At 37.9% G+C, this 27,745-nt stretch overlaps 4 protein-coding genes across 4 annotated transcripts in view; 1 reads left to right on the forward strand and 3 right to left on the reverse strand.

The window, feature by feature from the left end:
• Positions 1 to 1,953: 1,953 nt before the first annotated feature.
• Positions 1,954 to 3,795, reverse strand: LOC113779829. The gene has a single exon (XM_027325566.1). It carries the CDS (start codon positions 3,573 to 3,575, stop codon positions 2,313 to 2,315), a length of 1,263 nt encoding a protein of 420 aa, XP_027181367.1. The 5' UTR covers positions 3,576 to 3,795; the 3' UTR covers positions 1,954 to 2,312.
• Positions 3,796 to 8,546: 4,751 nt separating this feature from the next.
• LOC113781524 lies at positions 8,547 to 11,032 on the forward strand. The gene is made up of 4 exons (XM_027327476.1): positions 8,547 to 8,677; positions 8,820 to 8,934; positions 9,074 to 9,188; positions 9,447 to 11,032. Exons 1-4 carry the CDS (start codon positions 8,577 to 8,579, stop codon positions 10,325 to 10,327), a joined length of 1,212 nt encoding a protein of 403 aa, XP_027183277.1. The 5' UTR covers positions 8,547 to 8,576; the 3' UTR covers positions 10,328 to 11,032.
• Positions 11,033 to 12,214: 1,182 nt separating this feature from the next.
• Positions 12,215 to 15,815, reverse strand: LOC113779277. Its single transcript, XM_027324822.1, has 4 exons — positions 15,261 to 15,815; positions 14,947 to 15,144; positions 14,137 to 14,499; positions 12,215 to 13,242 (listed from the first exon to the last, which is right to left on the reverse strand). The coding sequence occupies exons 1-4, from the start codon at positions 15,684 to 15,686 to the stop codon at positions 12,322 to 12,324; spliced, it is 1,908 nt and encodes a 635-aa protein (XP_027180623.1). The 5' UTR covers positions 15,687 to 15,815; the 3' UTR covers positions 12,215 to 12,321.
• Positions 15,816 to 18,416: 2,601 nt separating this feature from the next.
• Positions 18,417 to 27,745, reverse strand: part of LOC113779367 — a 17,652-nt gene continuing 8,323 nt past the window's right edge. Inside the window, exon 4 of the mRNA XM_027324935.1 lies at positions 18,417 to 18,491. Within this exon, the coding sequence (XP_027180736.1) occupies positions 18,417 to 18,491 (75 nt within the window). The remainder of the gene's footprint in view (positions 18,492 to 27,745) is intronic.

The raw sequence follows: 27,745 nt of genomic DNA on the forward strand, positions 1-27,745 counted from the left end.
AACTATTGGATTACGTGAAAGTATAATTTGATGAACTGTGCTAAGATTACTATCCTAAACTTGCATTTTGTTGATGTTTTGCTTGGTTTCTCTTAATAGACATCAAACTTGTTTTCAGTAAAATTGTGTCAATTCAGAGAAAAAAATGTGGATTGATTTAGGATGACCAACCCAAATGTTGAGAGCAGAGGTTAGAAGAATTTTGGTAACTAAGAGCTTGGGCGTTTGAGTGAGAAAAAGGTAAGAATTGTGAGTTTTATGACAAACGGTTTGGTAGGCAATATATGGAAGAAACCTATAGAGAGATAAAGATTATGAAGGTAAGAATTATGACGGTAGATTTTAACATCTAAAACAAAGAGTTTGTTTGAAAGAATAAGAAGTGATAAGAATTTGAAAATTTGAACGGATGTAAAAAACTATAGAGATGAAAAATATCAAGACATTGATTAAGTAATAAAATTCATAATTTTGATAATATCCAAGTGTATTCTTGACTTTCAAAAAATTTTAATGATTATTCATATTAAGGAAATTTAGACGAGGACATATACTTTTTTTTGGTCTTATATCACCAAGGTGAAACCTAAACCTATGATCTAGAGGAGGTATGTGAAAATTTTAAAACGTTAGAAAAACTATCTAAAATTACTAGAAACCTCAAGGGACGTTTCTAAAATTGTCCCTATCATAAATAAGCATGCAAGCTACTTTTACTATCCCCCAGTATTGTTTTACACACATCTATATAAATACTTGCTTTGTTGAGTTATCTTCTCTCCCAATATGAAACTAACAGTTGCATACATCCCCACGAGTATGAATCTATGGTGACGGTGGAAGTTTGAATTTCCGGCCCTGGGCAGACAGAGGGTGGTGCCTGGTGCCACCGCTTGAGTACTCGTTCCATCTTTTTCATTGAAAAAGAAGAGAAAAAGTAACAATATATGATTGTCATCCTTTCGCAGACAAAGTTGAACATAAATGATGATGATTGTGAACCATTGTTAGAGGATAAGTGATAGGGCAGAAATTAAGTAATAATGAGGAATATATTTTACGAAGAAAGGTGGTCGCACAAGAGCATACCATATCACGTGCGGAAGAGTAAGGACCGATGACAAAATGAATGATCTTGTCCCGTATTTACTCGAACAAACAAAGCTCGCTCGGTAGCTTCCTTACTCCTTACTCCTTACTTTCAGAAAGCGTCACAAAATATTACAAAACCAACAAAAAAATTTAAAAAAAAAAAGATACACAAGAAATAGTAAACAACAGCAACAATTAGAGATGGAGATGTGCTCATCATCAATTAGTAGCATTTACCCAATGCATGCATTACAATCATCCATTTGTGCTGTCACCAATTCCAAGTTCGAATCAATATTTATTGTACTCCCTCCGTCCCACTTTGATAGTCCTATTTCTTTTTTCACACAGTTTAAGAAAAAATAGTTAACTTTATTGAAAAAGTAAATTTAAATTGCTATTTTTCGAAAATACCCTCACATTAAATATGGTACAACTTTATAAGAAATTGAATTGATGGTAAAAAAAGAATCAACTCTCATTAAATGAGGTAGATTTATAGTAACAACTACTTACATTGAATAAGGGTATTTTAGGAAAATTAAAATATAACTACATTCTTCAATTGGAAAGTGAACTACAATTTGGGACAGATGAAAAAGGAATATAGAACTATCAAAGTGAGACGGATACGGATGGAGTATTTAAAAAAATGAAACAGCCAAACAAACCCAATATTATTATCTCAGAGTCAGAAAAGTGGCCTTTAGAGTTAGTGTCCCTATCGAGACATGGATTCGCGAGCTTCGTTAACCGCTTTTCAACAATGCGTGAAAATCAACCAACTTAAGAGGAAATCCACTAAATTCCACTTACCAGGCAATTAAGCTCGCATCACGAGAAGGAAAAAGAAAAGAAAAATTAAAGATGGCAAAATCCATCCTGGCCAATTTATTGCAATTGATTGATTAGTTAACATGTTGGCTAACGTAATTGAAACGAGGTAAGCCCCCAAAAAAAACAATTGGTGGTCAACATTTTTGCATACTCCACCAGTATTTGACTACAGTAGTATTCTCTAATTACAATTTAACACCCCCCAAAAATTTATTAAAAAAAAAAAAAAGGGCCCGGGTTTGTCCCGCCCTTTTTTTTTAAAGTTAATTTTTATGACGTCATGATCAATTAGTAATAGTAGTAGTAAAACCTACCTACTTGCCGCTCCACAAAAATTACAAAATTATCACAAAGCAGTCCCGTCAATCAATCGTCATCCCATCTTAATCCCGGAGGATGATATCATTAGCCATGTCCAGTAGCGGCCCGACACACTCCGGGGAAAATTTCCTCGCAAACAGAAACGGGTCACGCCTTCTCCTCGCGCTCCCTGACCAATCCGACGCGTTGGATCCTTCCGTTCCGTATCTGGGCTTGGCTTTTCTGAGGGCCCTGATCATCTCCGGTCCCACCTCCTCCTCAAAATACGTCCTCGGGTGACCCCCGTAGCCGCCCCTCCAGTCCACATGCGTCAGCGTCGCCGGGACGCATCCCTGTGGGTCCGCCTTCCTCAGCAGAGTCGGAAAATAGTGCTCCTCCGGGTAACACGTGTCCAGGCTCAGGCACGGCAGCTTGAACTTGGACCACAGCCGCCTGTCACGCGCGACGATCCTCGCGTGCTTCCGTTTCAATACCCAGAACTGCGACCCAATCCGAAAGTCCTCGAACTTCACCTCCGGCTCCATCACCTCCTCCCCACGCGCCGCCCACCGCTCGTACGCCCCGGGCTCGTCCTTGAGGATCTCGATGAAGCTCTTCTTGGACTTGATCAGGATCCTGTAGGTGAATTTGAAGGAGCGGAGCGGGATGCAGGAAGGGGAGAGGAGGGCAAACATGTAGTTTGACGCGTCGTCGAGGAGCGCGCGGGAAAGCAGGCGACGCGCTGCCGCGATGAGCGTGGGGGAGTGTCTCCGAGTTGGCTTGGAGGGAATGACCCGGCGAGCGAACACGCCGCGGAAGGGCGGGGTGGTGTAGTTGAAGCTGGGGTCTGCGTGGATGTAAATGTTGTAGAGATATTTGGGAGTGTTGTTGAAGAACAGTTCCCAGAGGGGCGCGAATGGGAGCGGGGTGGTGGTGAGGAACATGAATGCTAATTTCTTGAGGGGCGGTTTTGGGTTTGGGTTGACTCGTAACAGCTGCGAGTTATCATCTTCATCCGTTTCATTAGGGGCAGCTCCTCCGCGAACGGTGGCAGCTTGAGATAGTGATGGTAAAGAAGAAGATGATGAAACGGTATCAGTAGCAGCAGTAGTAGTATTTTTGTTGTGGGGTTTCTTTAAGGTTTTGACAGCGGGAAGTAAAGCCGAGAGTGGCCTAACTGTAGCACTTTTATTTGCTCTAGTAGTACTGGAGGTGGTGGGGGTGGAGGTTTGAAGGCAGCAGGAGGTGGCGGAGCGGCTAGATGGGGTGGTGATGGTGAAGATTATGGCAAGAGGTAAACAGAGGAGGAGAGCGCAAAGGAGGGAGAGGGGGGTTGGAGAGAGCATGATGGTTTGAGCTCAATACTTCCTTTCTTGATTCCCGGTGAGATCAGAATTTTAAAGAGGTTTGGGTTGGAAAGTGAGAAGTTGGTACGGTTCGCCGGGAAAGAGAAAATGAACGGCGATGATGGAGTGATGACATTTTTTCCAGTGAACACTGAGCTGAGCAACTGAATTGAAAGTCAAATTATCTGTTTGTTTGTGTTCTTATCTTTTAAATTTTAATGGAATACTCTATAGTATAGCGGTCAAGGTTGATATATATATATTTATACACATTGGATACTATTATCTGCAGTAATGCCTAGTGAAAGTTGTGAAACATTGAAGAAAATTTGTACGCCAATTCCAACCTTTCTATGGTTTCAATCACAATTCACAAGTAGTAGTAGCGTAGCAATTGGTCAATGCTGGATTAGATCAAGAAAGTAGTAGTAGTAGGGAGTTTATAGTCATTGAGTGGGGATATGTGCCTTTTTGTGGGCAAAATGTTGAAACACGTGGCTTACATGCGAGGGTGATTATCATTATACGAACTTTAAAAAAAATATTGTTGCTTTTTTTTTTTTTTTTTTGTAGCAAATTGGGCAATGTAATACATGTTGCCTCCTTCATTTCTTTCTTTTTCTTTTTCTTTTTTTCAAGTTTTTAGGGCCACAAAAGTTAAAGGAGGGCATGGCATGAAGGGTATGGGGGAATAGTTCTCATGAGTCATGATCCTAATGAAACGCAAATCACATTTGGTTGGGACAAATTACTTGCTACCAGTAGCCAAAAAGCAAAAGAAAAGGGTATATATATATATATAGAGAGAGAGAGAGAGAGAGAGAGAGAGAGACGTTTGTTGATAATAGACAAAGGAGGCAAAGGCAATTTGTGGATGGATGACCATGACCATCCAACGTTGATTTGAGTGCAAACAAGCATCAAAAAAATTTTGCAATAAGGCAAATGCCAATCCATCCACCATTTACCACCACACCCTTTTCTTTCTTTCTGTCTAAGAGTGCTGATTGAAAAAGACCCGGGCGTTAAAAGTAGTGTCAAGAGTGCTTTTCACGTAAACAACTTTCTACTCCAAAGCCAACGTAGAGGAGGGTTTTTGGATTTGGTTTGTGGATTTGGGTTAAACCCCATGAATTGAACTCTTGAAATCCAGCTGCCCAAGTGCTAGAATGGGTTGTGATGCTTTTTCTCCACCTAGAACTAGAATACTGAACCACAGCCAGAGGATACGAACCATCCTCCTTACATCACAAACTCTTATTTACCAAATAATAATAATGGCTTAAGAACAGAAACTGCGTGGAAAGAAAGAGGAAGAAAAAAAAAAACTCTTAACCTGAGATGCATTTATTTTGTTTCATCAACCCATGTTCCATGTGGGTCGAAGTGGGATTAGTCGGGCCGCCTTTACGGAATTGATCCGGACACCCACTCCGTCGACAAAAAAAAAAAAAAAAACCCATGTTCCATGTATATGAAATAAAAATCTAAGGAAGAGTGAGTACACGCATTTGCAAATCAAGTCATTTATGCACGTTGTACAAAAAAAAAAATTTTTAGCTACATTTTATTTATTCAAGAGAATACTCTAAATCTCATAAGTAAAAAAAAAAAAAAGAAAAAACTGGAGAATCGAATCAAGAATATCACGATCATCACCTCCGGACTAATGATAGTTAACTTGGGCCATATTAATACATAATGAACTAATAATATATAGTGCCACTACCATATGTAAAACTAAACTGCAAAAAAAACCCAAAAAAAAGGCCCAATTACCTTAGTTGGGATCCTCTATGCCACTATTCGGTGCCAAATCCAGTGCCAATCCCACTTATCACGTGATAGTATAAGAAATTTAAATAAACAACACATGACAAATTAAATAAATAGGACACTTGGCATAAATATAGAAGTGACACTGAATTGACACTGGAAAAGTGGCACTGAGGATCCCGTGTGTTATTACCTTGCTAGATAGAGTGCATTTTTCTGAACAATGTATTCTCTCTTTTGGGTTCCTCCACATACAGCATCCAGACTCACGAACCGAATACCTGACTACTAGTAGTTAATTTGGTTCATATTAATGCGTAATATGAACTAATATAAAGTGTCACTAAGATGTAGGCCGCAAAATGAACACCACCACCCCCACACTCCAAAAAAAAAAAAGAAAAAAACCCAATTACCTTTGGACCTCAAGTTCCTCCACGTGGCTTGGGATGCACACTGGACCCGACATCCGTCTTGTTGTTGTACTGGTTGGACCTAAAAGCTGGGACATGGGCCTGCTTTGTTACAGGACTGGTTTGGAAATCCTTTTACGGGCTCCTAGTTAGAATTTGACCCAGCCAAAATTTGGTTGGGTACGACGGTATCACATACTCGTGCTTGACGGACTAGTGGGCGGAAGAAGCCTTAGGAATGTGGTCTACCAAACTCAGATTTGCAACTAGTCATTCTCAAGGTGTTATTTGTTCACCTGGGCCCCCAAATGTATGAGAATTTAACCACAAGCTGAAAAATTCTTCGAAATCCGAAAGAGAAGCGTAGTACAAATTAGATTTAGACCCTCCGAAGAAACCCTCTCAGCTACATTGGGCCTGTTTGGAAGTCTAGTTTTTTAGCAAGTTTGTATTATACTAGTTTTTTAACAACTTTTGCTACAGGAACCCCAAAAACTTATCAAAGTTTTTAATCTACACACTTAAAATATCCAAAATATAAAAAAAAAAAATTTTCCCTTCCCCTTTTCTTCTTCTTCCTCCCCCACCACCACCTCCGTCGCCGGCCACCCTTCCCCTTTTCTTCTTCTTTTTTTTTTTTCCTTTTTCCCTCTCCCCCTCTTCCTCCCCTGCCACCCTCCCCTCTGTCTTTTTTTTTCTCTCTGCGTCTCCCCTACTCCTCCCCCACCACCCTTCCCCTTCCCCTCTAGCTGATCTGGTCGCGAGACCAAATCGCAACGGGGGAGGGTGAGGGTGGCGGGGGAAGGGGAGAAGGAAAATTGCCCAAAAAAAATCATTTCGCTGATTCATTTGCCGGCAAGAGCAAGGAGAGGAGAGGGGAGGAGAGGGAGAGGGAAAATATGAAAAAAAAGAAAGAAATCAGGCATGGTGAGAAGCGGGAAAGGGAACAAGGGAGGGGGAAGGGGCAAAGAGGGTGGCGGGGGAGGGAGTGGGAGGGTGGCAGCCCAAGAGGGGGTGGCGCAGAGGGAGGAAAAAAAAAAAAAGTTTGTATGTGTTTGCAGAGGCAGTTTCGGAGAGGGAACAGGAGAGGGGGAAGGGAGGAAGGAAAAGAAAAAAGAAAGAAAGAAAAAGGAAAAGATTTTAAAAAAGTTTTTTCATCTTACAAAAGTTTTTCTACAACTTCTACAGTAAAGTTTTATATAAACACCCAAAAAGCTCACCTTCCAAACAGCCTAATTATTATTGCCAGGAAATCCATTACTTTACACCACTATACCTGTCCTGCATTTACCATTCTTATCTTGACAGACTTAAAAAGAGTTTAGCTCCAATCATGCACAATAATTGACAACTAGGGCTGCAAACGAATCAAACCGCTCGCAAGCGGTTCGAGTCGGTCAAATCGAACTTAAAAATATTAAATTCGTTAGCTCGTGAATTCTAATGTACATATATATATAAATTTTTTATTTTAATAGTAAAATTACATATATATTTTTATTATTTTATTATTTATTAAAAAAGTATTATTTTATTTATTTTTTAAAAATAAAATAATAATTATTTTTTATTTTTTTCAATTATTTTTTTCAACCTCTAAATTGATAGTTCGTTGAACTTGAGTTCGAATTCGAGTTTAATAAAATTAAATTAAAACTCGACTCGATTAGATCAATTCGATTCGACTCGTTTGTAGTCTTACGAACAACAAATGATGCTTAATTCTATCTATTACTAATTCAAGAAAGATTAGCAAAGAAGCCCAATTACTACGACTAGCAAACAGTTGATTTGTAGTAGGGTAGGGAGTACGGTCGAAGTTAGAAAAAAGGGTTGCATGAGTGAGGCCGGGGTTTGTCTAGCGGCCACCGACAGTGACCAAAATCTTGCAACCGAGTTTCCCTCCCACTGCATGAATGGTCAGGACGACTCATCATCAGAATGAGTAACCAGACAAAGCCACGAAGGGGTCATTTGGCCCAACACTGTTGGGATGCGGGAAAGAGAGAGATATACTCAGAGAAGAGAAAGAGAGATGGAGGGCCTGAGGCAGGGAAGCAGGCATGTGGATGGGATCAGTGGGGAACACTCCAAACTCTATCAAGTATCAACACCTCCTCCTTTGCCTTGCCTTGCCTTGCCTTGAATAATTGAGGGCAAGTGACAGATAAAAGCGAAAGTGCAAATATGCAAAAAGTTTTAGTAAGGTCACGTCCTCTTCCCTGACCCAATCACCCCTCCTGACTCTGACTCTATTTATCTCCGTCCCCTCTCTTCTCTTTCACACGCATAAATAGCAACAATACCCATTATCACTGTGTCTCAACAGTATGTTTTCTAAAAAAACTTATATATAAAATATGTTATACGCAATGTAATATAATATAATGTGATGTACGTAAAATAAATAAATTTAGATACACTGATTCTGATCATCTAAGCGAAGCATACTTAAAACTAAAGTTTGAAGTTTTGAATATTGGTAATGAAACACAACATGAACTTTCAAAATAAGTAATCCGTTCTTATTAATTGAGCCAATTAATTTGGGTTACCACCACTACTTTTGTTACTCCGTTCAAAGTCTTTCTTCAAACCATCTTTTCTAAGTTGTACCGTACCACTAGCGTTCAAATCAAATTCTATGACCAAATACAGTCACCCCTCACCAAACAACATAGGCATTACTGTTGTTTCTCTTTAGTGCTCTTGCTACGCCCCACAGGCTTATTAGCTGTACTGAGTTTCCAAAACAGAGTACTGTGTTTTCTCCTCTCACTCTGTTCTTGACTTCTTCTTCTTCAACAAGAAGATGCCTAGACCAGGCCCGAGGCCTTATGAATGTGTTAGGAGAGCTTGGCACAGCGACAGGCACCAACCCATCAGAGGTTCTTTAATCCAAGAAATTTTTAGGTACTTTTTCTGTTTTTTGCCTTCCCATGGAACCACGCTTGAATAACTACATGCATTCATAAGGAAATTGCAGATATACGCAAGCATCAAACTCTGGAAATGTTAATGGTTGGTTGTCCTGTTTGTCTCTTTGTTCTTGAAGGATTGTGAACGAAATTCATAGCTCAGCTACTAAAAAGAACAAGGAATGGCAAGAAAAGCTTCCTATTGTTGTGTTGAAAGCTGAAGAAATCATGTATTCCAAAGCCAATTCCGAGGTTAGGCCAAACCTTTGCTGCTATCGAGGTGGCACTGTGTCGTGTCGCTCATTATTTTTAGTGTTGGCTTCGTTTTTTCTTTTCTTCTTTCTCCTTTTTCCCGGTGAAAGTTCCTCAGGACTTTTCTTTATATGCTTAGGCTGAATATGTGGATATCAACACACTTCGAGACAGAGCAAATGATGCCATAAATACTATAATTAGAAGGGATGAGAGTACGGAAACTGGAGAGCTTCTGCAGCCTTGTATTGAAGGTATTTTTTTTTTTCTAAATAACATTTTATTCCTTCCAAGCACTTATTACCGGTGTGGAAATGGCTTCTTTGCAATTTCAGAATTAGCTGCTTCTTGGGTGTATATTTCTCCTTTTATCAGTAATACTCGTGATGCTGGCTGTGTGTTGACTTGTGGCAATAATTTGAGTTGGGATAGGATAGTTTCTCAGTCACAACAGTGCAACTGTGCATAGATAGTGATCTTTCTTTGGCTCTCTTGTTTCCTTTTATGTGTAGCTGCTCTGCATTTGGGCTGCACTCCTAGAAGATCTTCAAGGAGTCAAAGGAATATTACTCCGAGATGTTACCTTAATCCAGAAAAACCTGAGGCTATATCTGTTTCTCTAACCAATTTGGACAACAAAGTTCAAGGAAATTATGCAACTAATTGCTCCTTCATTCCCCAAAGTCCAAATCTTTTGATGAATTCCGCCGATACCTGCTTAAATTATGATAATTCTGGCATCCAAAAGACAGATTCTGAGTATCCCAAAGTGCGAAATTCTCCGAGCATTAACCATCAATCTCGACCCAGACTAGCACCTTCTTTATCAAGCTCATGTTCAGTTTACCCCTTATATCATGGTAATCACTTTCAATTTCAAGACTCTAGCAAGTCAAATTCTCACCTCATGAAGACTGATAAGAAAGGTGTGATGAAAAGGCGTTCAACTTGTGGACAGGATGCTTTAAATGTTATATCACAAGCAAGTCCCCATTATGTTTCTGAGACCCCACATGGAAGTGGATGTGATTTATCATTGCGTTTGGGTCCTTTAGGAGTTTCATGCTTAGGTGAAGAAAATAGTTGCCCCCAAGAAGTGGAAGATGGTGGTGGTTTGGGTACATGTAAAGTGGGAAGCAAGTATAATGATTTGTCTTCACAAAGTGACAAAGACTTCTCTTTCTTCCCTAAACCCAATGGTCATGATATGCTGGACTCTTCTTCAAATAAATGGAGTCATAAGACCCAGAATGTGAATATTGAGGCAACTTTGAGAAAGCGAAAGGCGGCTGTTAGTCATCCTTCGGAGGATAGGCAGTATTGTTGGCCGCTGAAGTTCCCATTTAAGCAGGTCAATGGAAGGTTTAACAGTTCAGATCAGCAACAGACTTAAGCTTTTATGGCTCTAAGTTTTGCAATTTAACAGGCTATTCTTCCTGCTATCCAACCGATTTCTTGTATGTTGTAAATCTGGAAATGCGGTTTTGTGTAATGAGGTGGCAAGCAAGTCTGATAGTATGCGGCAATTTGTACTGAAACATATGACCGTTTCTTGGAGAAATGTGATCATGAAGATTGTACTAAAGCCTAACTCTGTAAGAGAAGCCTGAAAATGAGAATCAGGTAGACTTAACATGAAGTCTCAAGCAGTGGATGGGATCTGCTCATATGTCAACTAAAACCAGTGAGGTATTGGAGAGGAATGTGTTTTTTGTACGAGTATTCCATGTGGCATGACATACTTTGCTAACTAGTTAGTAATCAGTCACTGGTACAAGTGCAAAATAATATGTTTCAATAGTCTCTGGATGTATGGTAGAGAACTGAAAAGCTGAGTTCCTTGTAGAAGTTCAAATATGAAGGTGATGTGGACTGACCTCTGGCTCCAACATGTAGCATATGGACTTATTCTCAGCTGAATTCGTCATTTTGCTTCTAGGGTGAATTGCTTCCCCTCTATACTTTATTTGTAATATAGGAACTTAAAGGGTCAGTCATGTAATCAATCGGGGGTAGGTAATAAATATTTAACTTGTTCATAGGGCCTCTTGAAGTCGTGGAGAAATAGTTCATGGTAAATTTGAAGAAGTGTGCTCAATCAAGAGGTTCTCTGATAATGCATTCTGAAGTTTTTATTCATCCATATTTTCTGTGCACATTGGATTTGGCTATATCAGTTATTTTTCTTTCATTCCTCATCTTGTTTTCTGCATTATAGCTTTTTGCAGTCCTTAATGCTGGAAAGATTTTTGTGCTTTACTTTGTTTCCTTTAATTTTTTTTTTTGGGGGTCTTTGGGGATTATGGTCAGTGTGTAAGAGGGTTTTTATTTACTTTTGAAGAAGACAGACCCCTTCGAGGCTTGGAAGCTTGATTATGTAGAGCAAATGGACCTGTCTTTATTGTGGACCACGTTTTGTCTGGATTTTGAGTTGATGAAATTCATTATGGTGGATAGGGATTATTCTTTGCAACATTACCAGCAAGAAGATAGTCTTCACGAAACCTAATTACAATCTTGATTCCTCGTACTTGGGGTAATTGGAACCTTTTTCTACCTGTCTTAATCACAAAGGGGTGAAGAATCAATAGATGAAAATACCAAATATGTCTTCTTCACTTCATCTTAGTGGGGGGTTTATGCTTGTTAAGGCCTTCTGTACAGAATTACACACACTTAGAAGTGTCTCTTTTACTTGTCCATTGTCTTTGGAGGACTGCATGGCTTTGGCTCTTTCATCATCAACTTCCAAAAGTATTCAGACTACACTGACTGTAATAAATTCGTCAAACTGAGCATTTTGACAGGGTTGAATCAAAATCCCAAAGATTTGTAGAAAATGGTGTCAGTGCTGTGTGCTGCATTAACTAGAGGTGTTGATGAACTACTACAAATGCCCAAAAACTTTTTTTTTCAAGTGGTCCCTCTAGGATTGAGGGCATGTTCCCATAAGAGTAGATCCACCATCACTTGTTTTCACTTAATTTGGACTTGTCTTGTCTGTTCTACTTTAGTATGGCTGGATGGGATTGTGTTCACAAGAAATTCTGAGTGTATTGGTCCTACCTGTCCAACCATCATCATTCTCTATCTAAAACACAATGCCATGCTCCATGATAATGACATAAGAGAAGGCCCTTCTGATCAGGAACACCATTGAACATGAGGGATTGAAAAAGCGCACATCTAATATGTCCTACGCAGTGTGCACCCGCCACTGAGGGCCAAAAGAAGTAAATTGTCCGCGAGGGAACAGGAAAAACAGAGGAAAAAGATTGGACTCAGCTTTAGAATCCCTGAAGAAGTCAATGAAACATTTTATAGGCTGTGCGGCCAAGTTAGACACGGAGTGGGATTTACAAAGTCAAATCTTATTATATACAGTAGTTATATACATACATCAGTTAAACTAGAAGATGCAGAGGTAGGCGAAGAAGAAGAGAATGGTGATGATGTGAAAGACGAGGGCAATACATAGCTAAAGTTCAACTCTATTTGCAGGCGATGATGCAGGGAGTAATATGAAACTGCTCCCTTCTTTTCTTCTTCTTCGAGTTCCTCGAGTGGTATTGCGGCAAGAAATCTTTTGATGAACTCTTTACAGCATTCTTTTCCACTGCATATGATCTCTCCAATGTCATTAGGATTTGTACTCTTACTATCTGAGCTTTCAGCCTTGTTGACATCTTCTTTCGCACTTTTTCCATGCATCAGAGAGGAATCATCAAATTTTAGAATGTATGCTTGGTTGCACCCCTCACAGAGTCTTTCACCCAATGTGTCAATGATGTAGTACGCATTTGCCTCCACCTTCAACACAAAAAAATGATCATTCCAACTTACGATGTAGACCCTTGGGTCATGGTCTTCAGCTACTCTGCTGATACCCTCCCATATCTCATCGAAAGACATGGCTTCTTTCAGTGCCTCGAACTTTTCCGGGCTAAAGAATCCAACAAACGAATCATCGCGAGAGATAGCTATTGGTCGAACATCAGCATGCAATACTGTCTCAAGATCAAAGTGCTTGTTGGGAAAATCATATGTGTAGGCATCGTTTTCACATAACTTTCGCCATTCAGATGAGCCTTCCATGATGAGATCGTCGAATTCTGGCCTCGTAGGCATGGCATCTCGGTTCAGTTGGAGCCAATAGGCAATAACAGCAACAAGTGCCGTGCAAGCACTCTCTCCTGCGGCCTTGTTGCTGCATTGGTCGAAAGAAGCAAAGAAAACGTTGGTCTTGAGCTCTGTTTGTCCATCCCTACTAATCACCTCCTTTGATTCCCAGTCACCTTTATCTTCAACCTGAGGACATCCAGACAAGGGTTAAACATGCAATAGCAGGCCGAAACAAAAATTTTCACCTTGACATTATTGAATTTTACAAGAATTTATGTGGAGAACCCTTAATCAAGAATGAATGAGTAAAGACAGACGGAGTGAGTTGAGTTATGTAGTCTAGTCATTTGATCAGATTGACAGTGACCCTGGATTGATTTGGTTAATGGGGATGCCTCCATGAACCATCGTTATTATACCATCAAAGCAAATTTCCAGGTGCTACCTAAACAGGCCCTTGAGCAACAGCTCTTGCTTGCAACACCTACAGGGGGATGCTAGCCATGGTCATTGAGACAAATACCCTTTCAACATCCTTAAAATATTCACATAATACACAAATCTAGAAGCCTTGCAAAATCCAGTCATCAGATATTTAGAAAACCAGGCCAAGAAAAGGAAGTCATCAACAGTGTGATGGTATGAAATGGTCACACATCAATATTTAGCAGCTTCTCTGGACTTGAATGAAGGTGAAAATGACACAAATCCAACCTCTATTATTTTTCCTTTTCCGCTTTTACCATTTCTATCCTCTACAATTACATCCTAAATATTTACACAATTGAGTGTGAAACAACACAGACTTGGATCATTTACCGAAATCAGTAGAGCATAGTCATTATGGAATCCACACCTCATCACACACTACGAAGTGGCATGATAATTATTGGTTTTGTCCGAAGCAATGATAAAGCATGGAATCATGGGTATAAAGTAACAAGTCTTGGTTGATCAAAAACTCTTTTACTCCAGATGATTTCCAAAAAAAAAATTCATTTTCCACCATATCTCATAATCCAACAATAATCATAAGCAAAAAAAGTCACAAGAAAAAGACACGATGATTATAACTGGCACCTGCAATGAACCGGAGGTGACCAGGTCAAGTTTGGAGGAACCGCTGCACTGTGGGTCATTATCAATCTCATTTTTTAAGCGGGCGGGCTTCTTATCATCCGGTTCTCCTTTAACCGGAGTCGGTTTAAAGCTTAACCGCCTCCTTTTCCAAGAGAACAGCCCCATTTTCTTCGCCGGTTCCATTTGCGCGTCCGAGCACGGTCCCGAGTCATTGACCGAGTTGGCTTCCCCACCATCTTCCTTGTCAACTCCTCCGGATGACTCATCCGAGTTGCCCCCGCCTCCGTTCCATACTCCACTTGAGTCAACCGAGTTAGGGACCGAGTCGTGCGAATCCCTTATCTCAGCAACATCCATCAGCACCTGTTTTTTAATCAAGTAAAACAGAATTCACAGCACAGTTAATTAATGGGTACGAAAAAGGCACCAAATGCGTAATCAATAGTATATAATAAAATATCAACCGGACAATAAGCATATTTTGTTGATTGTTGACATTCAAAGAGTACCGCAGTGTCAAGCTGTCATTTTTTTTTTAGTACTAATTCACAAGAAAGAACAAAATAATGTTGCCTCGTCAAACTTGCATTGAGAAAGAGCCAGCCTAATGACAAACTAACTTTTCAATAGGAACAAAAACAAGAAAACAGTTTTTCAGTTCCCCCCGGCGGCCCGGGGGGGGGGGGTGGGGGGAGATGATCTATACAGGCAAATATGTTACAAGGCTTGGATAAAAGATGCAGACTTGCAATGATATACTTACACACACACACACACATAGTAGGGAAAATGATGTCGTAGCAAAATTACCAGGAAATGGGCTTCTTTGGTAATCCCTCCAATCTGTAGATTGATGGGAAGTTTTGCTTCAACTTCTTGATGAAGATCATAATCATCAGGAGAAGGCTCCATCATCCTCCCAGCCACCATCTCCGCTATATTCAAGGAGGCCCTTCCAATCACCACCAATTTACCCTTGCTGCTCTCTGTCTTCTTCTTCTTCTCTCCCTGTTTCATCAAACGCAAACAAAATAAAAAATTAAGCAACGGTTGCCATCAATTCCAACAAAAGAATGTGCTTAATTAAGAAGAAAAATAACTCTGACCGAGGAACGTAAACGTACATATAAAAGACTGAAGGACACATCCCAAGGAGCAAACTTTGGACGACCATCTTGACTGGTTGACACAATTGTAAAGCTGCAGAAATTCTCCAACTCCAACACCTCATCACCATTCCATTCAATGGCCTTAATATTTCCTTCCTCCAATTTCTTCACAACCTTTTCCCTGGAAAAATGTCTGCATTGTTTGGAGGATGGTAGATGAAAAGGGACCAATCCAAACTTGGGTTCGCCTTTCCATCTCATCTTGATGGCTATAACCTTTTCCTCAACGTCTCCTTGATCTAGAGCGCAAGCACTATGATCAATGTCGTCGTCGTCATCATCCGAACATCCTAGGAGGAGCTTCAGGGACTTCACCTTCACCTTGTACCTTCTGGTGGCCAGAGTCGGCCACGGCGACCACTTCATCATCTTCACCACCATCCCTTCCGATTCAATTGGAATTTGATTAAACAAATCCAATACAATCTAGATAGTTAAAAGAAACAAAACAGGGGAGAAGAAAACTAGAAGAGATGAAAAAAAGGAAAGATTTTGTCGTGGGAGATTCTTTGTTCTTAAAATAGCAAGGGATAAATAAATTTATGAACGTGCCTGTACCTAAAATTGGTTCTTCCTCTTTTTATCAACTCCAGGCCAAGGAATCCGCGTCTGCAGGGAATGCAGCCAGGCGAAAAAGGCGTAGCCTCATTTGCCAGTACGATTCAGCCACGTCATTCATTGGGGCTTCCGGGTCATGACGTGGCGAGTGCCCGTTGGTTGGAGTCCCAAGCTAAGCTGTAGGTGATCGTATATTGTGGGCATGAGAGGGGAATAACATTATTGAATAATCGTCACGTAACAAATGAAGGGGCGACACGTAAACACGGGGGCGGGGGAGGTCGGGGAGGAATTTCAACACGTGATCTACGCGTGAGAATAGGGAAATCTAAGCCCAGAGGATTTGTTTGGCGTTTGCTTGAGATATGAGTAGTATACAATTATAAACATGTGGATATTTTCAACAACATTTCTTCTAGAGTTCGTCCTCCCCCACTAAAACTATAAAAGAAATGAAAAGAAAAAAACTTCTGGAGGAAAATGGTATACGGCATATTTGATTTGGGTTGATTTGGGTTGCTTGAGGAAGGATTGAGATAGATCCCGCGTGAATGGTCCAACGGTAGCACCTCTCACTGGTGATCACTTGGTCCCAAGATCGAATCTCTGCTCTGCTGATTTCTCCACGCACTTATCGTGCTTGGGTCGAGTTGGGCCGCCTGGCTTGGATCGCAGGGAATTAGTCGAATCCCGTAAGAATTGATCCGAACACCCCTGTGTTGACGAAAAAAAAAAAAAAAAAAGGAGGAAGGATTGAGATGGTCCGAGAAAGTCCAAAGTAAGTGCATGAATTGCATTTGTACGTGCGGTGGTATACCTTGCAATCACCTCTCCTGCCTTTTTCGTTTGTCCTTTTCTTTATCTTAATGTTACTAGTTCGCTTATTCTATTTTTCATTTATAACACTACTGGCTTTCTTTTTGGGGCAATAGGTTTGGATAAGAGATTGTTTGGAATAATTTTTTTTCGCTAAAAAGATACTGTAGTACTTTTATGATGTGTATGAGATTAAAAGGCGATTGAAAATGATGTTTATAATACAAGCAGATAAGTTTGTGTAGATAAATTACTGTCCAAACACAATGATGTCTAGAGTTCTCCAAAATTCGATGATTTCAAAATGACCTTGACTTAAGCACCTTTTGGATTGGAGGAAAAGTAGGGAAAGGAGATAGAAAGGATGCCAGTGAAAAAGAAAGAAAATTAGAGTAGAAGAGAGTAGTTTACATTCATTTTATTTTGATAAATATGAAAGTAAAAGTAAGGATGTGCTGAAATTTTGCTTGGATTGAAGAAGGAAAAAAAAAAGGGGGAGAGCAAAAATAAGAGTTCGTTAATGAGCAAGTACAAGTAATAAATGGTCTTTTGAAAAAAATTAAATTGGGGTCGGTCCAATAGCCAATACAAAGGCTCTTAGAATCTTTTTTATTGTTAGGTTCGATATTCGAATCTCAGCAGCTAGGGATAGGAAGGGTGCGGAGAGAAGTGGGAGGATAAAAAGGGAGGAATTTTTTTCTAGCTACATAGTGATACTACAATAGCATATAAAACGGATAATTAAACCCTAATTAACTTTTTTAACTTCCTCAGTTCTAACATGAATACAATTTGAATACAATTTGACTTCCTCATCTCCCCCAATCGATGGCATGAATACAATTTGAGTGCATGTGGTGAGAGCATGCCCTATTACTGTTATCTTCAATGCAATTACCTTTAACAATGTTTTGAAACCCAGAACGATAAGTGAACCATATTAACTTCCGATTTATGATCCAATCGGTTCAACCAATTTGATTTATGTTGAACCTAACGGTAAAAAGAACTTTAATAGCTCTCTCTTGTCCATTGGACCGATCGCAGTGATTCAATATTTTATTATTTTAATATTAAATTACTTGGATAAAATTAATGGATTTAGAGGGAAACTAGTTCAAAGGCTGATTTCATTTAGGTTTGACCAGTTCTTTTGACTTTCTAGTCTAGACGCCAATAGGATCGATGCCATGATCAATTCGCGGTTGAACCGGCTAATCCAGTCCGGTTCTCGAAAGAGTTTCCTAATTACTGAATTTTACCAAACTTTGCAACTGTGTTCACGTACTAATCTGCTAGCTTTAACTTGCCGCTAGCCAATGAACATGACATTGAGGAGCATTTCCTTCGGCACCAAGATTTCTCCCCCCATATTATCCTGACATACCTTGAGATTTTCGTAAGATTAGGTCTGACCCAGATCAGCAATTGCGAGTGGTGGCGTAACGATTGATGAAGCTTCCATGACTAATCTTGGTAACTATTCCTGTTTTTAACACTTGCTTTCAACGAAGGTATGGCTTGGGATAGTTGTCATCGAGATTTTTATCCCTAAATCCCAGCCTGCCCTGTCGCATGGGATATTGTTCTGATCACTGGTCAAAACTTTTGTAACTACGCCATATTCGGTTTTCTTCTCCAAGGTTCTCGACGCAACTTTGCTCAAAATTTCTCTTTTTCTGGTCGCTCAGGACCAAAATCTTTTTGCATGGGTCCTCTCCTCTCCTCTGTCTTCAATCAATGAACAAAAACTCTTTTGGACGGTGCCACTTTCTGGTTTACATTTCTCGTTTCATAGGTTTCATGTGGCGCCTGAAAAAGAAACAGACGAAAAAGAAAAGAGAAGAAGAAGGGAACACCGGCTTGGTGGCTATGTACGCAGACTGCGTCCGGCTGCGTTGTTCCATTTTTCTTGTTATGGCAAAGATCATTTGATGAATCTATAAATTCTTGTCACGATTCAACCATCTAATCTACACACACCAGCAATCTCACATGGCGTAGTATTACGATAATTTAACAAATGCTATATTTGTTGTTGGCTCAGGGAATCAAAATTCTAAGAGAGAATTGGTGCGACAAAGGAGTGGCGCCATGGGTGTGGAATGGGCTTTGCACATTTACGGTTTGAGAAACTCAGGTGTGACAAAGGTGCGGCATGGACAGGGCTTCTTTTGGTTATGATTTTCTTATTAAATAGTCTCTTCACATATGCTCTTTCATTACTCTTTTTTTTTTTTTTTTTATCTCAAGCATGGTTATCTAAAAATACTATGACAGAAATCAATATTTTCACTCGAAATGTGGGGTAGACAAAGAAAAGCTCACTACAAAATTCAAGAATTGGGGTTTTGGAGAAAATTCAACCTGCTAAATTCTTTGCTGTATTGGACTGCAAGGGACAAGCCACATGTTTTTACATTTTAACAAGGAGTGCAATTGAGTTGAGTCAACCTCTAGTAGTAGTCTGCTACTAGAGCATTTTTGTCAACTTATAAAAGTTGAATTCAAACTAGATGTTGATTTTACTTTACCTTACTCGAGTTAGATCAATTGAATTGAATCGAGTCTAATTGAATTTTAGTGGTATAAATTACTGTTTTATATAATTTCAAATGTGGGACACAATAGGCATTTCACACTAACAAGTATAACAATTTTTTTTTTTAAAAAAAATATGTATATGTGAAGCTCAATTGAGCTCAGGTAACTGAAAGAAATACACACACCCACTTAATTAGAAGAAACACGGGAGTAACTCGAAAGAGCGACTCGAAGGCAATCTAAGGGGGACTCACAAGACACACCCATCCAATCAGTTGGTGACAGGAAGGTGCTCCCATGGATCTTAAACCCAAAGTGAAGATCCCACGATCTTTCGATATGAGATGGGATCTCATCAAGCTATTCGAATTGCTTGAATTTGAGTTTTGACCAAGCAAGTTTGTGAATAGCTAATTACACTCTGACTCATTTGCACCACAGTTTTTTGACAAAAGAATGGCATAGGCGTCTTTTGGTCTGTGGGGCCTATTTGGCACCTCAATTTTTTGACAAGTTTTTCTTTTACGAGATTTTTAAAAACTTTAACTACAACCACAAGAAACTCCTAAAATTTTTAAAACACGTACCTTAAAATATTCAAAAATATACAACAAAAAAAATCTCCTCTTTTCTTTCTTCTTCTTCCTCCTCTCACTTGAGCCCACCATTACCACACTATTGACTGTTCCTTTGTTTTTTTTTTCTTTTAATTTCTTCCCTTTCACACACACACACACTCTCTCTCTCTCTCTCTCTCTGAGGTTGTGAGAGAGAAAGGGTAGCAGGAACCAGGGAAGAAAAAGGAGAGAGAGAGAGAAGGTGGTGCTAGCGGAGGTGTCAGCCAGCGGGAAGTGGCTGCTAAGTGTGACTGGAGTGGTAGTGTTAAGGAGGAAAAAAAAGAGAGGAAAGAAAAGGAAAAGAAAAAAAAAATTTCAATTTTTTCACAAAATTTTTTTTACAAGTTTTACAGTAATTTATAATAAAATTTTATACAAATATCTAAAAAACTTATTTCCAAGTGGGGATTCTTTTAGAAACTAAGAGCCTTTTCTAGATACATAATAACATTTTCATATTTTTGCTTTTTAATCTTATAACATAGCGATATTTGTTAAAAACTTTTGAACAAATTACTCGAAAAAGCCACTAAACTTTTTAAATAGTAGAGTTTTGATTACTCAACTTTTAAAAGTATATATTTATTTATTAAATTATCAAAAAAGTTTTTGAGTCATTTCATCCATTTTCATAGTTAAATTTGCCAAATCCAAATCGCACACACGAGTCATAAGATGTAATAATGTCTGACAAGACTTAATGGTGAAAATAAATTAAAACAGATCCCCCCTCCATGACTCCCCTCCCAAAAGATAATCATTCGTTGTCTCCATCCAAGTAATTGTTTGAATTGGGCTTGGGTCTTCAAATTTTAAAACCTAATAGGCTTGGTTTAATACTTAACATCCCACAAAACCAAACAAACGGCCCAAACAGAGGAAAGTACCCTGTGATCTGGAACAGCTGTATGATTTCTTGTCCTTGATAATTTGTGCAGGGAAACGAAATCAAGATATCTCCAGTTTTCCTGTCCATCATGTGATCTGCAACAGCTGTATGATTTCTGCCGGATTTGGGATCTTGGATACAATTTTATATCAGCACCCGACAGGTGATATACATTCGGATATTCAACACGGGAAACATGGAAAATAGGTAGCCAGTAGAAATTGGATTCACTATTTATGGCTCATATTCCTGTTTTTATGTCTCATCATTATCTTTTCTCTTTAGATACAAAGGCTTTTTTCTTCTTCTTGATTGTCTTTTCTTGTTATCCATAGGGGTGTGAATCGAAATCGAAATCGGTAATTCGAAACTTTGAAATCGGAATTTTTCGAAATTTTGGTATCAGAATTTTCGATCGATTTCGATTTCGAATTCACCAATTCCGAATTCGAATTCATTTTGAATTCAATTTGGAATTCGGTAAATTCCGATTTCACCGAATTCATGAATATAAAAATTATTATTATTATTATATAAATATTATATTACATATATATAAAAAAACATTATATATATGTGTGAAAACGAAATAGGAATTTCGATTTTACCGAATTCATGAATATAAAAATTATTATTATAATATAAATGTTATAATATATATATATTATATATATATATGAAAAACAGATTTGAAATTGAAATAGGAATTCCGAATTCCGATTTGAAAAATCTCATTACCGAATTCAATCTGAATTCGACTAATTTGAAATCGGATAATCCGATTTCCATTCCGAATTACCGAATTCGAAATTCGGTAAATCAGAATTTTTCGATTTTGCACACCCCTAGTTATACATATACCTCTCCGCAGAGTCCGTCATGGATTCGGACTAGAAGGTTTCATGTGTTAACTTTTTTTTTTCCCTCTCTCAAATTTGCAATTAAATTAAAAGAGGGAGAATGAAATATAAGCATTTGCTGTTTAATGTTAGATTAGTGTTGAATACCAGGCATTGGCATTCGTCAGGAAAAGAGAAATTCGGATGAAAAATTGTTTGTGTATCAAGTGTCCTATAGATACCTGTTACGAGAGTGTTAATTATTTACGAGAATGAAGTTTAATTGAGAAGATTTATGATTAATTGTCCAAAGAACTCAAAACTTCTCAAAGAAAATCTCAGACCCTACAGCAAAATAAGTTGTAATCTTTTCTTTTATAATCTGATCGAATTTGAACTCAACTTCTACATGTGGTGGTTGTGTTTCAAAAGTCAAAAAGAAATATATATAGGAGGAATACCACTGGGTTCTCTCTAGAACTTTTAAGTGTTTCTTATTCTTTCTTCTAACATTCACTTTTTATAATCCTGCACTAATCCTCCCCAAATGGTAGTGACTGTAATTAAGTAGGTCCTCCACCTCAGGAAAGCGGTGGGAGACAGCACTACTTAAGCTTTCAACAAATTAAACCAGTCCATATATGTATAGAGCAAATAATTCGGATGATCACTGAACTTTTGGAATCGTTGAGTTTTAATTATTGAACTATTAAAAGTCTGGTTTTAATCATTGAACTATCTAAAGTTTAAATTTCAGGTCATTTCGTCAAATTTAATCGTTAACTATGCCTCTTTCTTTTGTCTTGTGAATCCTGCGAACACTCAAATCTGTTATGTTTGACGATTAAATCTAACGGAATGACTCGATATCTAAACTTTATATAATTTAGTGGTTAAAACCAGACTTTTAATAGTTCAATGATCAAAATTCAACGATTCTAAAAGTTTGGTGGTTATCCAGATAATTTGGTCTATATATATATATTGAAAAAGCATGTCTTGTAAGTTGTAACAATAATGTCTAGGCTCGCTAAATTAATCCTATTACTCTTTTTTAGTATCATGCTCGATTCTATTTATCTACAAACCTAATTGGGCATACGAAGAAATAAAGACATAAGCAAATTGACAAGATAAAATATCCTATCCATCTCTCTCAACCTTCGTCTTTAGATGCAAAAGCGTTGTTCAGGTTCAACCAATCTTGAAAACCCCATTGTTGAAATGCATAAAAGTTAAGGTTACCTAATGCTTATTGTAATATATTAAGTGCTCTGGTGCTGAATGTTTTTCTTCGAAAAAGAAAAAAAATATATATCACCTTTTGGAGTGTCAACCATGAAAAGGTAGTTGCTAACTTTACAGATTTGTTCTATCAATTCCTAACACAAGGGACTTTTCAGTTTTTTTTTCCCCTAATAATGCACCTACGAACCCATTGTAAATGGAACAAAACTATCTTGATTCTTGAACATATTCTTTCTTGTAGTACTTCTTTGATAAAGTTGTTAAATGGAACGAGCAGCTCGAAAACTCGATTGAGTTCGACTCGATAAGGTTCGAGCTCGACTCGTTAATTGTGGTAAACGAGTCGAGTTCGAGCTCGAGATATGCTCATTTAATTAATAAGCCGAGTAAGCTCGACTCGTTTGTTATCCGAGTAGCTCGATTAAGCTCGATAAGGAAGGGTATATATGTCATTTTATAATTCAAAAGTATAAAAATTGAAAATTATAAATTTGTATTGAGACTAATTTGCACGAGCTCGAGCTCGAGTCACATGTTCCATTTGGCGAGTCGGGTCCGAACACATTCCAAAGCTCGTCCGCCTAGTCAAGCGAGTTTGGCTCGAGTTAAGCTTGAGTCGAGCACGGCAGCCAAATACTCGAATCGACTCGACTCGATTAACAGCTCTATCTGAACAATATCTGAATCTGTATTTTCTAGTGTCAAGTTTCTGACACGGTTGCAATGATACAATTAGCAAGAATAAAAATAAAAGAAACTTAATAATACTACAGGGTTTTGGCTGCTGCAGGTTGACTTGTTCCTCTTTTTTTTTTTTTTTTTTTTGGTTGTGGAATATTACACGATCAATTGGCATTTGACACGGAACAAGGATAAGAACACGCCAAATACAATTTGATTAAGAAAATAAAGTAGATTGGAACATCCTGCAAAAGTGAATTGAGTAGGTTATAATTAAACTTGGTTGCAGTCCATGTAATAATTATCTAATCGTTAATCAACTTATAGTTAGATAAGTCCGGCACCCCACAACTTATATTTTTATTGTATGAAAATAGTTTCATGGATTCAGGTTTATAATCCAACATGCGACAGTTGAAGTTTCTCAGTCAGCAATCAAAAGCTACGATTTACTGATCACCAGTTATGTGCTTTGTGATTATCAAGATTCCCACTAACCTACAAAAGAGATTTATATATATATATATAGTTCACTTTTGTTAATTTCCTTAGCTGTTCTAGAAGAACTTAATCGATGATGCTATGCAGATGCTTACGTTTTAATTGGTTCTCCACCTTCAGAAAACTAACTAATTGCGTTGGATACCTATCTGCCCGTACAAATTTGGCATCTCCAGGCCTACTTTTTCAACTAAAATTAAGACACTGAAGAAAGCAATTTCACTTGCTTTTATGCGTATGGATCTGCGGCAGGATGTTTAATTAGTACGATGAATCTCTCTCTATTTATATAGGCGGTTTTGCGACTCAAAACACAGCTTTTCGAACATTGTTCAAAGCAAATCAACGTAACAACATAATAATTTTCCTCTTAATTTTTACTCGTGTTTCAGTAGTGTCATTTCCCACTCTGAAGGGTTAATAATGGAAATCAAAGTTTCAAAGCATGGTTTCTCAAGTTACGAACTTTGCCATCCCATCATGATAGTTCAGTCCTGTCGATGCCTTTGAATATAGGGATAATTTCAGAAACCTCCCCTGAGGTTTCTGACAATTTCACTGACCTCCCCTGAGGTTTCCACAATTACACTAACCTCCCTTGAGGTTTCTGATTTTGTAACAAAATCAGCCCATGACCACAAAAGTAAACATAAAAAAGTGTTTTCAGGAAAGAGAGGAAATTTTGTTCCCATAAATGCCCTTAAGGTAGGTGTACAAGTTATATTGGTGAATTAATGAAAACTAATAAAAATCAGAAATAAATAAGAAAAAGTGAGGGGATGGGTATGGGAATCATAAAATTTTACTTATGGATATAAACAATTGGGTAACGCAACCGACCCAATTAACCCATCTACCACCACTCAGGTCATTTCACAAATACATTCATCAGACAAAGCTTTCCTCTTGTCACAAAAATTCAAAGCAATGTGGTACATGTTCACAAGCAAGCAGGTTAAAATCCCGCCTGCATAATAACGTTGAAACCCGCAAGCGGGATTCTGTGTTTTTTCTATTTCAAGGTTAGCTCGCATGCGGGTTAATGTTATATTTGAGCGCGAGAAGAAAAAATTGGTAATTAGGCTCTTTGGGCATTATAAGTAAATATTTAAATTAATGGCAGTTTTATTACACCAATATTATTGTATTATCATTATTATGATTATTGTATTATTTCTTATGCAAATATAACATTTAATTATTTAAATTTGATTTTATTTTTACAATTTATAAAATTTTTATCACTTATATAATATTTTTAAAACCCTAATACATCTAAATTTGATTTTATTTTTCAAATTTATAAGATTTTTATTTTAAAAAATGGGATACGGATAAGATATCCGGTTGGTTCGATTTGCATAGGTGCATATGAGAATATCCGAATACTCTTTAAACCCGCATGCGGGTTTAAGGAGATTATGGCAACTCTCTGACACACTAGTTACCCGTCCAACTTGTGTGTATTAAAATATATTTAAATATTATATTTCATATTTTTGTTATTTAGAGTTTAACAAAACATTAATATTGGGTAGATTTGAGGGATATGCATAATTTTGCATATTTGTAGGAATATTAGAAAATGGAAAATTTGGGTAAATTCCCAAATTTTGGAGGTAAGGTGTAATCCAAGAACTAAAACAGTCATTTATAAAACATTAACAGTAATAAGGTGCAAACCAAAACTGCAATCCAAGAGTAATATCATTACAAATTTTATAACCATACATTAAATAAATAGAAATGCAATCCAATACTATCCAAAAACACCATCTGCCTTATCATATTTTAGTCCTATAATAACACAAAATGTCTTGGGTATAATAGTAATTTTGCATTATATGATGTCAGCAATTGGGTCCCAAGTTCTGCCGCAAGGTGAGCGACGAAGTCATGTGTAAGGTATAAATAGTGGATTGAAACCCGCAGGAGCGGGAATTCTCTGTTTTTTCTATTCTAAGCCGCTACTGCGTCGGATGCGTAGAGAAAAAAAGGTCCTAATAGAATATTACTTGGTGGAGTCCGCTGCCCAGGAGAAGATAATAAAAAATTCCGATGAATTAGCTCTTTGTGGCATATTTAAGGTAATATTAAATTAATGGCAGGTGAATTTTATTACACCAATTTATTTGTATTATCATTATTATAATTTTTTGTCATTCTTAATTTCTTCATGGCACCAAATAAAATAACATTTAATATTTAAAATTTGATTTTATTTTTACAAATTTATAGGAAAATTGTTAATCATCAACTTATATAATATTTTTCTCAAATGACCTGCTAATGACTATCTAAAAGTTGATGTTTTTTCAAATTATCAAGATTTTATCGTATTTAAAAATTGGTGAAATTGGCAATAAACGGATAAGATTATACTTCGCGTGAATATGGGTTCGAGGTGTGCATTAGAAGGAAAATGGCGAGTGGTTACTGATGTAGAAGTGATGCCGGAATACTCTCTTTAAACAACATCTGCGCCAAAATGGCGGCTAGTGAAGGTAGATAATATGGCAACGCTCTAGACAGACCCTAGTAGTAAACACCAGTCCCATGAGACTTGGGGTGTGATTAAAATATATTTAAATAATTACTAATTCATATTTTTTGGTTATTTTAGAGTTTAACAAACATTAATAGTTGTGAAGGCTAACAGTCTATGATAAGGGATATGCATGACCCTTTTTGCATATTTGTTAAGGAATATTAGACCAGTGAGAGAAAAGAGATAATATAAAAGTTAAATTCCCCAAAATCCCTTATGGACTGAGGTAAGAGGTGCCGTTAATCCAAGAACTAAAACAGTCATTTATAAAACATTAACAGTAATAAGGTGCAAACCAAAACTGCAATCCAAGAGTAATATCATTACAAATTTCATAACCATACATTAAATAAATAGAAATGCAATCCAATACTATCCAAAAATCATCCTCTGCCTTATCATATGTTTTAGTCATATAATAACACAAATCTTGGGTATAATAGTAATTTTGTCTTATATGATGGTGTCAGTCAATTGGGTCCAAGTTCTCTAGCGTTGGTGCCACAGAGGGGCCATGTCTATTGAATTCCCGAAAACTGCCCGGTTGGACTAAAGAGGTCAGTTGAATGTGTGGAAACCTCAGGTTGCCCGGAACACCGTACATTCCATCCGGAGTTTTCCAGAGGTTTCGATTCAATTGTCAGGAAAATTGCAGTCTACTTGCAAGGAGCAAGTGAAGAGTTTCTGAAATTATCCCTTGAATATATGACGGGAAATTAATGCCTTTGACACGTTTGTTAACGTCCACTGAATTTTCTCTCATTGGCTAGCTTAGCTCTAGTTCGTTTTTCTTCCTTGCGCAGGGGTTGTGCGCAGGGGTTGTGAGTGGAATCACAGATTCAAACAAGAAATTTGATGTCTTCATTCAAGTAAAGAGAAAGAAGAATAGACAAAAGTTTAGTGTGTTTGGCATCACATTGATGTTATATTTTGCACTCGTGACCGGAAACTGCCAGTCAAGAGTCTGTCTGTCGACGTGAGAATTGTGTCGATGAATATTCTGTAAAATTAGTGACTTATGCTCGAGGGATATGTCATGGTCCGAATTAGTGACCGAACCGAAACCACCCATATATATATTTTTTGTATTGCCAATATAAAAAATTCAAGAACTCTCGTCACGCCGAAAAGAAAATACTCGATAAAAAATGAAAATAGTTAAAGAAGGAGAAGAAGAAGAAGAAGAAGGCTCCACCATG

Source organism: Coffea eugenioides, chromosome 8 (genome assembly GCF_003713205.1).
Source record: "Coffea eugenioides isolate CCC68of chromosome 8, Ceug_1.0, whole genome shotgun sequence".
NCBI classification, from domain to species: domain Eukaryota; kingdom Viridiplantae; phylum Streptophyta; class Magnoliopsida; order Gentianales; family Rubiaceae; genus Coffea; species Coffea eugenioides.